General features: G+C 61.0%; 1 protein-coding gene across 1 annotated transcript in view; it reads left to right on the top strand.

Moving 5' to 3' along the window:
- Nucleotides 1–3,756: 3,756 nt before the first annotated feature.
- Nucleotides 3,757–15,182, top strand: part of MUC5AC (mucin 5AC, oligomeric mucus/gel-forming) — a 41,832-nt gene continuing 30,406 nt past the window's right edge. Inside the window, exons 1-16 of the mRNA XM_033205646.1 lie at nucleotides 3,757–3,829; nucleotides 5,844–5,921; nucleotides 6,819–6,878; nucleotides 7,238–7,499; nucleotides 7,873–7,987; nucleotides 8,299–8,389; nucleotides 9,219–9,328; nucleotides 9,442–9,655; nucleotides 9,742–9,867; nucleotides 10,406–10,523; nucleotides 10,724–10,862; nucleotides 11,868–11,978; nucleotides 12,476–12,545; nucleotides 12,634–12,771; nucleotides 12,854–13,018; nucleotides 14,211–14,305. Coding sequence (XP_033061537.1) covers nucleotides 3,757–3,829; nucleotides 5,844–5,921; nucleotides 6,819–6,878; nucleotides 7,238–7,499; nucleotides 7,873–7,987; nucleotides 8,299–8,389; nucleotides 9,219–9,328; nucleotides 9,442–9,655; nucleotides 9,742–9,867; nucleotides 10,406–10,523; nucleotides 10,724–10,862; nucleotides 11,868–11,978; nucleotides 12,476–12,545; nucleotides 12,634–12,771; nucleotides 12,854–13,018; nucleotides 14,211–14,305 — 1,965 coding nt within the window. The remainder of the gene's footprint in view (nucleotides 3,830–5,843; nucleotides 5,922–6,818; nucleotides 6,879–7,237; nucleotides 7,500–7,872; nucleotides 7,988–8,298; nucleotides 8,390–9,218; nucleotides 9,329–9,441; nucleotides 9,656–9,741; nucleotides 9,868–10,405; nucleotides 10,524–10,723; nucleotides 10,863–11,867; nucleotides 11,979–12,475; nucleotides 12,546–12,633; nucleotides 12,772–12,853; nucleotides 13,019–14,210; nucleotides 14,306–15,182) is intronic.

The raw sequence follows: 15,182 nt of genomic DNA on the forward strand, positions 1-15,182 counted from the left end.
AGGCTTTGGCCTGGTGGGGTTTTCATGGGACCAGGCAGTCAGCCCGTGACCCATGCCCAGAGGTTTGGGTGCCTAAACCAAGCTCCCAAGGGGAAGCCCAGCACAGCCAGGGGTCACCAACACTGGCGGGGGGAGGTCACCCCCAGCCTGGACCACAGTGGCGGCCCTGGGTGATATCTGGTTGAGGGAGGAGAAAGCTGTGGCTGGGGCTGCAAGGCCTGGGTGGCCAGTTGGCCAGGTGCCCTGGGGCTTAGCCCAGCCTTAGACACGCAGGGGGCACTCCCCTCTGAGGTCCAGGCTGGTGACTCAGACTGTTCAGAGGTCATGGTATGGACTGGGCCAGTGACTCAGGCCTGTCCTCTGCTGGGGGCTGGACACTGGCTCACCTGCTGCCTCCTGTCTATCTGAGGGCGTAAGGAGGGCGGGCCTGCGGGCACTCACACGTGGCCCTGGCCAGGGTCTTGGTCACACCTACAGAACTTCAAGCCTTTCCCTATGCCCCACTGACATAACCGCCTGGCCCTGGGATCTGGTCCTACCATGGGGGCCAACTGTCCACCACCAGGACCCTCCTCTGCTTTCATCAGCACCAGGCGACCTGGTGTCCAGTCCTGGGCCAGGGCAGGGGAACCCTGGCTATACCTGCTCAGGTCAGACCTCCTGTAGCACCAGTGGCTGGGGTGGTCCACCTAACCCTATCAGCTGCTCAGCTTCCAGTGTGATCACTCGCTCAGTCAGTCATTCACTCACTCACTCACCCACTCACTTACTCACTCACTTACTCACTCACCCACTCATTCACTCACTCATTCACTCACTTATTCACCCACCCACTCACTCACTCACTCACCCACTCACTTACCCACTCACCCACTCACTCACCCACTCACTCACTCACCCACCCACTCACTCATTCACTCACTCACTAATTCACTCACTTTTTCACCCATTCACTCACTCACTCACCCACTCACTTACCCACTCGCTCACTCACCACCCACTCACTCACCCACTCACTCACTCACCCACCCACTCACTCACCCACTCACCCACTCACTTACCCACTGACTTACTCACCCACTCACTCACTCACCCACTCACCACTTATTCACTCACTCACCCACTCATTCACTCACTCACCCACTCACTCACACTCACCCACTCACTCACCCACTCACTTACTCACCCACTCACTCACTCACCCATTCACTTACTCACTTATTCACTCACTCAGTCACCTATTCACTCACTCATTCATTCATTCATTCACCCATTCACTTACTCACGTATTCACTCACTCACTTATTCACTCACTCATTCATTCATTCACCCATTCACTTACTCACTCACCCACTCACTCACTTATTCACTCACTCACTCATTCATTCATTCACCCATTCACTTACTCACCCACTCACTCACTTATTCACTCACTCATTCACTCATTTATTCACCCATTCACTCACTTATTCACTCACTCATTCATTCACCCATTCACTCACTCACTTATTCACTCACCCACTCACTCATACACTCACTTATTCACCCATTCACTCACTCATTCACTCACTCACCCATTCACTCACTCACTCACCCACTCACTTACTCACTTATTCACCCATTCACTTGCTCACTTATTCACTCACTCACTCACTTATTCATTAATTCACCCATTCACACAGTCATTCACTCACTCACTTATTCACTCATACACTCATTCACTCACTCATTCATTCACTCATTCACCCATTTACTCACTTATTCACTCACTCACTCATTCACTCATTTACTCACTCATTCACTCACTCACTCGCTCATTCATTCACCCATTCACTCACTCACTTACTCATAGACTCATACACTCATTCACTCACTCACTCATTGACTCAATCACTCACTCATTCACACATTCACTCACCCATATACTCACTCATTGACTCACTCACTCACTCATTCACTCACTCATTCACTCATGCATCCACTCATTCACTCACTCATTCCCTCATTCACTTACTCATTTACTCATTCATTCACCCATTCATTCACTCATTCACTCACTCACTCACTGACTCATTGACTCCTTCACTCACTCATTCATCCGTTCACTCACTCATTCACTCACTCACTCATTTACTCACTCACTCATTTACTCATTCATTCACCCATTCATTCACTCACTGACTCATTGACTCATTCACTCACTCATTCCCTCATTCACTTACTCACTCATTTACTCATTCATTCACCCATTCACTCAATCACTCATTCACTCATTCATTCACTCACTCACTAACTTATTCATTCACTCACTCAATCATTTTCCCTTTCCTCACACTCCTGCCACATATGAAGTGCTCTTTTTCCAGGAACCTGGGCTAAGACAGGACCTGGGGAAGGAAAGGCACAGAAATGGAGATGTAGGTGATCATAAGGAGCTTGGGATGGGTCCTTGGAGTGCTGGAAGCGAGTGCTCAGAACAGCCTGGAGGCACCTCTTCGATCCTAATCCCTCTGCAGGAGGGCAGAGGGCCCAGCCCAGCCTCTCCCTTTCCTGCTATTCCTCCCATAGGAGACCTCCTGGTTGGACCCTCCATGTGGGCAGTGGAGCTACTGACCTTGGCTGGGGAGTGTGTGGCTGCCTGCAAGGGAGAGTCCAACCCCAGTGTCCAACCACACACCTGTGATCTGGGCAAGTGTTCATCACACAACAGCACCTTTTCAACCAGAGCCCTTCAGGCCAGACTCACTGGGACCTTTCTGTGCTGGGACTGCTGGGACCAGTCAACAGCTTCCTGTCCGGAGGGTACTGAGCATTTCTGGATCTGGGTGGCCCGAGACCATCATGTGAATGGAACTGGCCCTGCCCGCCTGGGACCAGGAGACTGAAGCACAGGTGGACTCCTGGGCAATGCTGGGAGGGGCTGCATGGTGAGGGAGGGGTTCTGTCACTTGCCTGGAGGCTGCTGCCAGGAGCCTCTCTCTAGGGAGGGTGAGGCTGGCTGGCACCACTTCAGTGGCAGCATGTGGCTGGCTTCAGGGACGCCTTGGCTCACTCACTCAATCACTCATTCACTCATTCATTCACTCAATCATTTTCCCTTTCCCCACACTCCTGTCGCATATGAAGTGCTCTCTCTACAGGCACCTGGGCTAAGGCAGACATGGGGAGGAAAAGGCACAGAAATGGAGACATAGGTGACCATAAGGAGCTTGGGACGGGGCTGGGGCTGGCCTCTCCCTCCCAGGCAGCCACACATTCCCCAGCCAAGGTCGGCAGCTCCACTGCCCACACGGAGGGTCCAACCAGGAGGTCTGCCATAGGAGGAATGGCAGGAAAGGGAAAGCCTGGGCTGGGCCCCCCATCCTGCTGCAGAGGGTTTTAGTGTCAAAGAGGTGCCTTAAGGCTGTTCTGAGCACTCACTTCTGGGCACCGGGAACTCACAGGTTGCCGGGCATGGCACGGTGCCCAGGGAGAGTCTAGGGTGGGGTATGTGGGGAGAACCCCTGCAGGCCACGGCTTGGGGGAGCCCTCGGAAACTGGCAGACACACCCATCTCTGCCTGCCACCGGCCGCTGGCCAGCCCGCAGTGAGCATCCACTGTTTACTCGGGTGGGGGGGAACCACAGGCCCTGCCCCGCCCACCCATGTGAAGCACTGGGCCGGAGCCAGCTCTGGGGCTACAAAAGGCTCCTGCAACCTTGGCTCCCTCCTCAGAGGCTGCTGAGGGACAGGGAACTCTTCCCTGCCGTCTACACGATGGGTGTCGGCCAGAGGAAGCTGGCCCCACTCTGGACCCTGGCTCTTGCTCTGGCCTGCACCCAGCACACAGGTACGGCTCAGTCCCTGGCCGCTCTACTAGCCCTGGGTGGTGCGGTACTGAGTGGGCCTCGGGCAGCTCAGTCTTTGCCCTGGGTTCCGGGCATGTGCCATGAACGGCTCCTAGCAGCAGAGCCCCTGCCTGTGGCCCTGGCCACCAACGAGCAGTTTCCACCTTGTGGGGTTGGGAAGGGAGCTCCGGGCTTCAGAGACCTCTGAGGCTGGGCCATTCCCTGAGGCAGGGAAGCAGGAGCTCAGATATCAGTCTTCCCCTCCCCGCCTGGATCCCTGCACTTACCCCCGGCAGCCGACAGTGCCTGGCCCACAGTATCTCCAGCGGCTCATGGCCTCTGCTGGGCCTGGTCAGGGCATCAGCCCCAGGCACCTGCCCTTGCACACCCCACATGTGCCCAGTTTACCAGCTCATGTTCCCTGTCTGGGCCTCGATGGGGGTCTCCTGGGGGGGGGTCTCAGCCTCTGAGCGAGGATGTAATGGTGAGGTCCACAGGGGAACCATTTTACCCCCGGCCTAAGGCTAAGAGGGTGATGGGGGAGGCTCCAGACCCTGTGATCTGAACGGCCCCTCACTGGGCCAGTAAGTCCCTGCCTCTGCTTCTGGGGGACACCTAGGCCTGGGTCTGCTGGTGACCATGTGCCCCCATCAGGGGAATGCCTGGGGCTGGGTTGGGGGAGCGGATGCTCCCGGGCTCCTGGAACAGCAGGGCAGGGACCTCAGCACTGCTGAGACAGCCACATGGCCCACCCAGGTCCCTCGCCCAGCCCTGTCCCCAGCCTCTGGCCCTCTGCCAGGCAGTCCCAGAGCAAGAACCGTCTCCCGGTGTCTCCGTGCTGCCCTCAGCTGTGGCACAGCCGGACTCTGCCCCCCATCCCTCATCTGTACCACTCTCATCTCAGAAGCAGGAATTCTCTCCCAGGGCTGCTCCCAGGAGAGGGGCGGGGCTGGGGCTGGGCCTGCGGGGCTCAGAAGGTGGGGGCAGGCCTGGGCCAGGACTGGGTAAGTGAGGCTCAGGCCACTGTCTCTGTCTCCCCAATGGGGCTTGCAGATGCTAAGGCCCCCTCCGCTCACTGACTTATTTGATGTGCTGAGCCCCACTGGGGGCAGAGGGTGTGGGGGTGAGGGGGGTCTCCCAGCCTGGCCTGAGGACTCCTACATCAGGCACGGGAACTGGGAAGCTGGGGCTGGGATGCAGGCGAATCACAGCTTTCCCCAAGACCCCCTCTCTGCAGGGTCCTGGGCTGGGCCGGGCGCCCCTCCCACCATGCTGGCGCTGTGTGGGGCTGTGCGAGGCTGGGGTCTGGTCCCACCATGCTGGTTCTGTGCAGGGCTGTGCGGGGCTGGGGTCTGGTCACCAAGCTGGTTCTGTGCAGGGCTGTGCAGGGCTGTGTGGGGCTGGGGTCTGGTCACCAAGCTGGTTCTGTGCAGGGCTGTGCAGGGCTGTGTGGGGCTGGGGTCTGGTCACCATGCTGGCTCTGTGCAGGGCTGTGTGGGGCTGTGCGGGGCTGGGCCAGGCTGGGATCTGGTGACATTCTGCACAGTCTCCATGGACCCTGGAGATCAACCTCCTGCAAGGTCTGCTGCTTGTAGGGAGGCAAGGTCCTCCAGGCGGTCTTGGGGCCGACCCCTCCCATGCCTTTGACTGCTCCAGCCCCTCAGTGGGATCACTGTAGTGGGCGGGGTCCCGAGTGTGGAGGCCAGGGCCTGGCATGCTCAGTGAGTGGGAATGAATAGATGGGGATGCCAGATTGGGGCAAAGGGTCCTGACACCACCTGCTCCATGGGGCCACGTTGAGGGGATGCTCCTGGAGGGTCTGGGTTCAGACTTCCAACTCACGTGGACAGAGGCCCCCCAGGACCTCCAACCCAGCACAGAGAGATCCCTCGCCACAGGCCACCTGCACACACCATGGGCCCCTGATCCTCTGGTGTCTGCGCTGCATCTGTGGTCGCAGCCTGAGCCCCCTCAGCCACCCTGCATCTGGGCTCAGCCCCCCTCCTCTTTCTGCAGGCCATGCCCAGGACAGCTCCTCTGAATCCAGCTACGGGCACCACCCTGCCCTCTCTCCCATCGCCCGGGGGCCTAGTGGTGAGTCTGAGCATCCGGCCCCCACCCTAAGCCTGTCAGATTCCACCCTCCACTGTGTGGCACGGCTCCCAGGGACACTGGTTTTAGGGAGGCTCCCCAGCTGGCCACCGCTGAGGACCAAACCTGTGGGGCAGGAGGACACCCCACATCCATGACCCTGGTCGGTCACACTACCTGCCTGTCCTTGGGCCAGCCCCCTGCAGCGCTCAGGCTCTGAAGGAGTTGCAGGGCGGGACAGGCAGGCTGTGCCCATGTCCTGTGGGTGCCGGCCACCCTCCAAGGATCTGGAGCTGGGTCCTGCCTCAGTGTCCCCCCGTTCACCTCCTGGCACTTCAGCAACACATGTATCTCCCTTGGCGCCAGCCGTCCCCGTGTGGATTGTGCTAGCGGGAGCCCGTGGGGGCCCAGCAGACCTGGCAGAGGCACGGCAGGCGAGGGCAGCCAGAGTGGGGGGCTTCTAGCAAACTCTCAGACTGCATTTCTCCAAATCGGGCCAGATCTGCCTAATCTCAGCACCCAAAAGACTGTCTTGAGCCGCTGATGCAGACTCAGGTTCTGAGGCCCATGGATGTGAGAGAGCTGGCAACCCCGAGGGCTTCTTCCTGGTGACAGCCGGGAGGAAGTAGAAAGTCACACTGAACTCAGGGTGTGCGGCTCAGGGTGTGGGGCTCAGGGTGTGCGGCTCAGGGTGTGCGGCTCAGGGTGTGCGGCCGCAAACACACAAGGTGCAGATGGTAGGTGGGGGGGTGGGGGGGAGTGGGGGCAACAAGTGGCAGAATCCAGAGTTGGATTCAGAGCCAGGAACCGGGACCCACTGACGCTGGAACATCGCTGGCTGCAGAAGCCCCTCCCCACCTGGGGGCCGTGTGTGCATCCTACCAGTCCCTGTCTCCGCAGGGGTCCCGCTCCGTGGGGTGACTCTCTTCCCGCCTCTGAGGACCATCCCCGTGGTACGAGGTGAGTGGAGCCCCGAGGCCTGGGTGGGGAAGGGGCATAGCTTTGCTGAGCTCCCCGCTCAGGCCTGGAGGTGCCGGGTGGAGAGGGGGCCCAGCTTTCCAGGTGGCCACGGGGTAGGTATTGGAGCCACTGGGTAGGTATTGGAACCAGAGGGCCTAGCACCTCCCTGCACACGTTTCTGGGACTTCTCAGACACAGGAAGGACCCCTGGGTGCCCCATCCAGGGCAGCAGCACCTCCTGCAGGACGCTGGGGTGGGGCAGGAAGTGCAGGGCAGGGGCAGGGGGTGCAGGGCTGGGGCAGGGGTGCAGGGTGAGGGGGAGAGCGACGCTCCCAAACGCCATGTTGCTTCCACCGTAGCCTTCAACCCGGCGCACAACGGGCGGGTGTGCAGCACCTGGGGCAACTTCCACTACAAGACCTTCGACGGCGACGTCTTCCGCTTCCCCGGCCTCTGCAACTACGTGTTCTCCGAGCACTGCGGCGCTGCCTACGAGGACTTCAACGTCCAGCTGCGCCGCAGCCAGGAGTCAGCAGCCCCCACGCTGAGCAGGGTCCTCATGAAGGTGGATGGCGTGGTCATCCAGCTGAGCAAGGGCTCTGTCCTGGTCAATGGCCGCCCGTGAGTCTGGGCTCTCGGATGGTGGGGGCCACGCGGTGTGTGGGGACGGCATTTCTGGAGGGGTCACAGGGGCATGGCAGTCCTGGGAAGGACGTGTACTTCTTTGCAAGCCCCTGAGAGCGGAGCTGGACATGGGTCCTCCCTGGTCCCCCAAGCTGGCCCACCGAGCTGGATCCCCTCCTGGGATCCCCAGCTCTTATTCTGCCCCTTCCTAGCTTCTTGTGACCCCAGAGCTCCAGAAGTCACTGTCCTCATCCCAGACGTGACTTCATGGTCACGATGACCGTGTCACATTTGCGACCACAGGCATCTGCCCTGCCTGGGATCTCTCCTCACCGTGCTCCCAGCCCCTCAGCCCTGCCTCCCTCCGCAGGGTCCTGCTGCCCTTCAGCCAGGCTGGGGTCTTCATTCAGCAGGGCAGCAGCTACACCAAGGTGGAGGCCAGACTGGGCCTTGTCCTCATGTGGAACCACGATGACAGCCTGCTGGTGAGGCTGGGGGGTGGGGGTGTCCCGGTGTGCACCTCCAGCCCTCGAGGGCTGGCCCGCTCCCACAGCATCTCCAGAGAGGGTAAAAGGTGCCCTGGGCCCAGTCAGGGTCAGACCCCACCCCACACAGCAGGCAAGAACAGATGCCCAGACACCAGTGCTGTCCCAGGGTCCATGCCCCCAGGATGGAGACTGCTTTTGGGGGTGTCTCCTCCGTGGGCCTCGGCCCCTCCTTGGAAATCTCAGGCTTGAGCCTCACCTGTCCATCCGCCCTTGGTGGGGATGGGTGTCTGATGTCTCCTCCATTGCAGCTGGAGTTGGACGCCAAATATGCCAACAAGACCTGTGGGCTCTGTGGAGACTTCAACGGGATGCCCGTGGTCAGCGAGCTCCTCTCCCACAGTAAGCCCCATGGCGCCATGAGCCCCTTCCTCAGTGTCCCCTGGGGGCTCAGTGTTGTGTGCACACACCCTCCGACACTGGGCACACACATGCACAGATGCATGGAGGCAGCTGCCCTCCCTCCCAGCACAGCACACACGTGTACACACGCGATCCCGAAATGCCGGCCTGTCTCAGGGGTGCAGGCTGGGAGCAAATCGCCCGTGGGGCCCCTTGCTCTGTGTGGCTGCTCTGGGTGGCGACCCCAACCGCACGCCCTCTCCTGAAATGACAGACCCGCCTCCTTCTTGGTCTTTGAGTCTTTGCCGCCAGGCTGTGGCCTTGCAAATGTGACCTGCACCAGCCAAGGCCCCACCTCCCGCCTCCCCCTGCCAGGCCTGTGAAGCCCCATACAAGCCCCAGGCACACGGTGTCCCTCTGCGGGGAACTGAGTCTGCCTGGGTGTCCAGCAGCCCTTGGCAAGGCAGGCCCAGCGCTGGGTTGGCTGGGTTCTGTGGACTGGGAGGTGCTCAGGCTCCCACCAGCCTGGCAGGAGGAGATTAGGGTCCTGGGTCAGTTGAGGACTCAGCCGGCAGCCCCCTGTGACTTGGACACCAACCTCCTGGGCTGTTTCTCTCCATCATTCCAGACCCCCTGAGGGTCCCGCAGCATGTGTGGGGTGGCCAAGCAGGTGCAGCCAGGACAACTCAGGCATCCAGAGGGGACAGGAGCCACCGATGGCCCTTCTAACCCCACCCCAGGGACCCGGCCCTGGGGGCTCTGCTGCTTGGGTGCTGGGCTGAGGGGTACTGGGACCTGCAGGCAGAGCCCACCTCTGTGCTTCCCGCAGACATCAAGCTGACTCCTATGGAGTTTGGGAACCTGCAGAAGATGGACGACCCCACAGAGCAGTGTGAGGACCCTGTCCCTGAACCCCCGAGGAACTGCTCCACTGGCTTTGTAAGCCTTGGAGGGAACAGGGGCCCAGCAGGGTGAGGAGGAGGGGTTGTGAGCCCGGGAACTGGGCCAGATTCCCCACTGAGGACTCAGACGGGCTGTGGCCTTTGTCCTAGGGCATCTGCGAGGAACTCCTGAATGGTCAGCTGTTCTCCAGCTGTGTGGCCCTGGTGGACGTCAGCAGCTACCTGGAGGCCTGCAGGCAAGACCTCTGCTTCTGCGGAGGCACCGACCTGCTCAGCTGCGTCTGCCACACCCTCGCAGAGTACTCCCGGCAGTGCGCCCACGCCGGGGGGCTGCCTCAGGACTGGCGGGGCCCTGACCTCTGCCGTGAGTGTCCCGGCCCCTGTCCCCCAACCTCTCTGGCAGGAAGGGCAGGGTTGGGCGGACGTGAGCCGTCTCTCTGCCACCCGCAGCCCAGACGTGCCCCAGCAACATGCAGTACCACGAGTGCCGCTCCCCTTGCACAGACACCTGCTCCAACCAGGAGCACTCCCGGGCCTGTGAGGACCACTGTGTGGCCGGCTGCTTTTGCCCTGAGGGTGAGGCTCCCCTGCCCCTGGGAAACACAGATGCACCCTGGGAACTAGGGGGTTGTGCTCCCATGGCCAAGCCTCAAAAGAAGGATCCCAGTCCTAGTGTCCCGGGCCCCTAAGGCTGGCTGAGGCCCCTGTCCCGGGCCCCTGAGGCTGGCTGAGGCCCCTGTCCCGGGCCCCTGAGGCTGGCTGAGGCCCCTGTCCCGGGCCCCTGAGGCTGGCTGAGGCCCCTGTCCCGGGCCCCTGAGGCTGGCTGAGGCCCCTGTCCCGGGCCCCTGAGGCTGGCTGAGGCCCCTGTCCCGGGCCCCTGAGGCTGGCTGAGGCCCCTGTCCCGGCCCCTGAGGCTGGCTGAGGCCCCTGTCCCGGGCCCCTGAGGCTGGCTGAGGCCCCTGTCCCGGCCCCTGAGGCTGGCTGAGGCCCCTGTCCCGGACCCCTGAGGCTGGCTGAGGCCTCAGCTTGCTGTGGGGCAGCCATGTTGTTCCCCTGCAACACCCACCGCGTGGAGACAGCAGGAGCCCATCATAGGCCTGCCTGACCCATGCAGGGACGGTGCTCGATGACGTTGGCCAGACTGGCTGTGTCCCTGCGTCACAGTGTGCCTGCGTCTACAACGGGGCCGCCTATGCTCCGGGGGCCACCTACTCCACAGACTGCACCAACTGGTAGGTCCCAGCCCCCTCCAGGCCCCCAGGATGTGCTATGGGACGGACCCGCTGGGGGCTGTGACCCAGGCCAGCAGGCGTCCCTCATCTGGGCTGTGATGTGGGCAGGCCTGGGTGAGACCCGGTCAACCTCCCGACATGGAGGCTGGAGGCTGGTCTCCTGGGGCCGGGAACCACATGGCACCATCTCTTGCTCTCAGCACCTGCTCTGGAGGCCGGTGGAGCTGCCAGGAGGTTCCATGCCCGGGTACCTGCTCCGTGCTTGGAGGTGCCCACTTCTCGACGTTTGACGAGAGGCACTACACGGTGCACGGGGACTGCAGCTATGTGTTGACCAAGGTAGGCACTGGCTGCCTGGGGTGCTCGCCGGACAGAGGGGGCCCATGGCCAGCCCCCCACAGGCTCCCGCAGCTTGGCTGCATGTCACTGCTGCCCCTGGGGTGACCCTTGGGGGTCCCTGATGGTGAGACCTCAAGGAAGCACCCCAGCCCCACCCAGCGCTGGGCCCCACAGGGGCACGAAGGCTGCAGACCAGAGCCTCCAGCCCCACCCAGCGCTGGGCCCCACAGGGGCACGAAGGCTGCAGACCAGAGCCTCCAGCCCACACCCAGCACTGGGCCCCACAGGGGCACGAAGGCTGCAGACCACACCCAGCGCTGGTCCCCACAGGGGCACGAAGGCTGCAGACCAGAGCCTCCAGCCCCACCCAGCATTGGGCCCTCCGCACCTTGGGCTATTTATTTAAGACTTTACTGTTGAGAATGGTTTCAGGTTTACAAAGAAATTGAGCCCAAAGTACTCCCGTTCCAACACAAAGTTTCCCCAGGTGATACCCAGCACCCAGTACACAGTCTCCCCAAGATGAGACCCTGCCTTGGGGTAGAGCCTGCACTGGCACCCTCACCTCCCAGGTCACGGTTGACATCGGGGCCCCTCGTGGTGGTGAAATTCCACAGCTTCGGACAGACGTGCAGTGTCCTGTTCCTGCCAGGCAGTTTCACGCAGTCGGCTCCACTGCCCTCAAACCCCTTGGAGCTCGGCCTCCTCATCCCTCCCTCACCCAGCCCCTGCCATCCACTGGCATTTGTGCCTTCTGAGAGCTGTCCTTCCCGGAGGGTCCTGTAGTTGGCGTTGCAGAGTGGCCTCCCCAGGGTGCACGCGAATTTCTCTGTGTGCCTCAGTGTCCACACCTGGCAGCCTCCTAGCACACCTCCCTCTCAGGGGCTGGGATGTTGGAGTGGGGGTTTCTAGTGAGGGAGAGGAGCACAGCCGCGGGGAGGGGCAGGGCCAGGCGGGCTGGGCGTTGGGCGGAGCGTGAGGACCCCGGTGTGTCCGGTTCTGCAGCCCTGTGACAGCAGTGCCTTCACTGTACTGGCTGAGCTGCGCAGGTGTGGGCTGACGGACAGCGAGACCTGCCTGAAGAGCGTGACACTGAGCCTGGACGGGGCACAGACGGTGAGTGGGGCCTGGCAGGGCAAACCCTGGTAAGGGGGGAAGGGGCCTGTCTCTTTTACAAGTCACCTCTGCCCAAGCCCTTCATTCTCGGCGTGAACAGCGAGAGGCGGGGATCCTCCGGCAACACTGGCTGCATCCATTACTTACGGGTCCACGTGACTGTCCCTAAAGGGAGCAGCTCAGGGCTGGACCGCCGGGGCCGCCATACCCGACCCGAGAGGCCCCGGGAAGGAGGGACTGGGTACATCTGCGGCCAGCTTGCCTTCTCCACTGAAGTCAATTTACGTTTAGTGAATAACTTTGGTTTTTTCTAAAGAATAAAAAGCATGGTCCTCACAGAAAACTCAGAAAATCAGGGTGAGCATAAAACCACCTTGTAGGACCCACAGCCACAGGCAAAGGCCTCCCAGGCACCTGCAGGCACATTTCACAGCCTCCGCGGGGCTGAGGTGCGGCGAGCCTGCCCCACGCTCACACGTCTGTCTGGCCGCCCTCAGGTGGTGGTGATCAAGGCCAGCGGGGAAGTGTTCCTGAACCAGATCTACACCCAGCTGCCCATCTCTGCAGGTGAGGGCGGCGGCCTCCTCCCCACCCCGGGGCTGCCTGGGGGCCCGCCCCACACCCCCAGCAAAACCCTTGTCCTTTGTGTCCCCAGCCAACGTCACCATCTTCAGACCTTCGACCTTCTTCATCATCGCCCAGACCAGCCTGGGCCTGCAGCTGGACCTGCAGCTGGTGCCCACCATGCAGCTGTTCGTGCGGCTGGCGCCCAAGCTCCGCGGGCAGACCTGCGGTAAGAGGGCCGCCTTCGGGGCCTGGGGCCCACCCACTCCGGCCGAGGCACATGGTCCTCAACCTGCCTAACCCACCCCCAGGTCTCTGTGGGAACTTCAACAGCATCCAGGCCGATGACTTCCGGACCCTCAGTGGGGTGGTGGAGGCCACAGCCGCGGCCTTCTTCAACACCTTCAAGACCCAGGCCGCCTGTCCCAACATCAGGAACAGCTTCGAAGACCCCTGCTCCCTGAGCGTGGAGAACGGTACGTGTGTCTGTTCAGCTCGCCTTTGTGCTGGCCGCCTGGCCCTGGTTCACCCGCTTCCATTTGGCACTGCAGGCAGTGTGGAGGCCGGCCCTACGTGTGCCTGTGAGCCAGGTGGGGTGACTCACGAACGCGCCCAAGGACAGGCTCATGGTGGGCACCTCGCCCGGCTTATAGGGAGCTTCAGGAATGTGGGGCGCCTGCTTCAGGGTCAAAGAAAGGGTGCAAGTCTCTGTTGGTCGATATCGGCCCTGACCGCCTACCCCTGCACCGGGTGGGGTGGTGGGGACGTGGGGAATGGATTCACCTACTCACCCACCCATTCACTCATTCACTCACTCACCCATTCACCCACTCACTCACCCACTCACCCATTCACCCAGTCACCCACTCACCCACTCACCCACTCACCTACTCACTCACTCACCCACTCATTCATTTACTCACCCATTCAACCATTTACTCATTCACTCACCCATTCACCCATTCACCCAGTCACCCACTCACTCACCCACTCATTCATCTACTCACCCACTCAACCATTCACTCATTCACTCACCCATTCACCCATTCACCCAGTCACACACTCACTCACCCACTCATTCATCTACTCACCCACTCAACCATTCACTCATTCACTCACCCATTCACCCATTCACCCAGTTACACACTCACTCACCCACTCACCCACTCACCTACTCACTCATCCACTCACTCACCCACTCACTTACTCGCTCACTCACTCACTCAGTCATTCACTCCACCTTCGGAGCTCGGGCGCCAGCCGTGGGGAGGTGGCATCCTATCTCGCTGGCTCTGGCCTGCTTCCTGCAGCCTGGGAAGCCTGGGTCCAGTGAGCCCAGTGGAGGGGTCAGAGGGGCCTGTTTGTCTGTCCAGAGTGGTGGTCACTAGCATCCCTGGAAGGCGGCACTGTGAGAGGCTGTGAGGGGCTGGGTGGGACATGCAGGAAACGAGAGAAGCCTCGGCTCTGGGCGTTGTACCCTGCACTTGGGGGAGCTTTCCCTCGGGGAGGGCGCCGCACCACCCGGGCTGAGTGTGTAGCAGGATGAAGGGCCCAACGTCAGACTGCCCAGGGAAGCTGGCGCCCCAAACCCCACACCAGGGGCCAAGCTGGGTGGGATGAGTGTGCTGCCTGATCCTAATCCTAACCCTAATCCTCCTCTGTCCACAGAGAAGTATGCCCAGCACTGGTGCTCGCAGCTGACCAATGCCAACGGCCCCTTCAGCCGGTGCCACGCTGCCGTGAAGCCGGACACCTACTACTCGGTAGCATCTGCCACCTCTTGGTCCAGTGGGGCTCCAGCCACTGAGCCTCACGACTGCCTCCAGGAGGGCTGGGAGGGCACTGGGGGGGCTCTGCAGTCAGGACCAACCTTTCTAGGCTGTGATGGGCACCGGAGGCTGGGACCCAGCCTGTCTGTCCAGCTCCATTCCCCACGTCCCCACTCCCCCATTCACTCATTCACACATTCACCACTCACCCACTCACCCACCCATTCACCCACTCACTCACCCGTTCACCCGTTCAGCCACCCACTCACTCATCCATTCATCCATTTACCCACTCACCCCTTCACTCACTCACCCACTCACCCATTCACTCACCCACTCACCCATTCACTCACTCACTCACTCACCCATTCACTCATTCATCCACTCACCCAGTCACTCACTCACCCACTCACCCACTCACCCATTCACTCACTCACCCACTCACCCACTCACCCATTCACTCACTCACCCACTCAACCATTCACTCACTCACCCACTCACCCATTCACTCACTCACCTACTCACCCATTCACTCACTCACTCACTCACCCTCACTCACCCACTCACCCATTCACTCACTCACCCACTCACCCATTCACTCACTCACCCACTCACCCATTCACTCACTCACCCACTCACCCATTCACTCACTCACCCACTCACCCACTCACCCATTCACTCACTCACCCACTCACCCATTCACTCACTCACCCACTCACCCATTCACTCACTCACTCACTCACCCTCACTCACCCACTCACCCATTCACTCACTCACCCACTCACCCATTCACTCACTCACTCACTCACCCTCACTCACCCACTCACCCATTCACTCACTCACCCACTCACCCATTCACTCACTCACCCAC

This window comes from Trachypithecus francoisi, unplaced genomic scaffold, assembly GCF_009764315.1.
Source record: "Trachypithecus francoisi isolate TF-2019V2 unplaced genomic scaffold, Tfra_2.0 Lachesis_group8, whole genome shotgun sequence".
NCBI classification, from domain to species: domain Eukaryota; kingdom Metazoa; phylum Chordata; class Mammalia; order Primates; family Cercopithecidae; genus Trachypithecus; species Trachypithecus francoisi.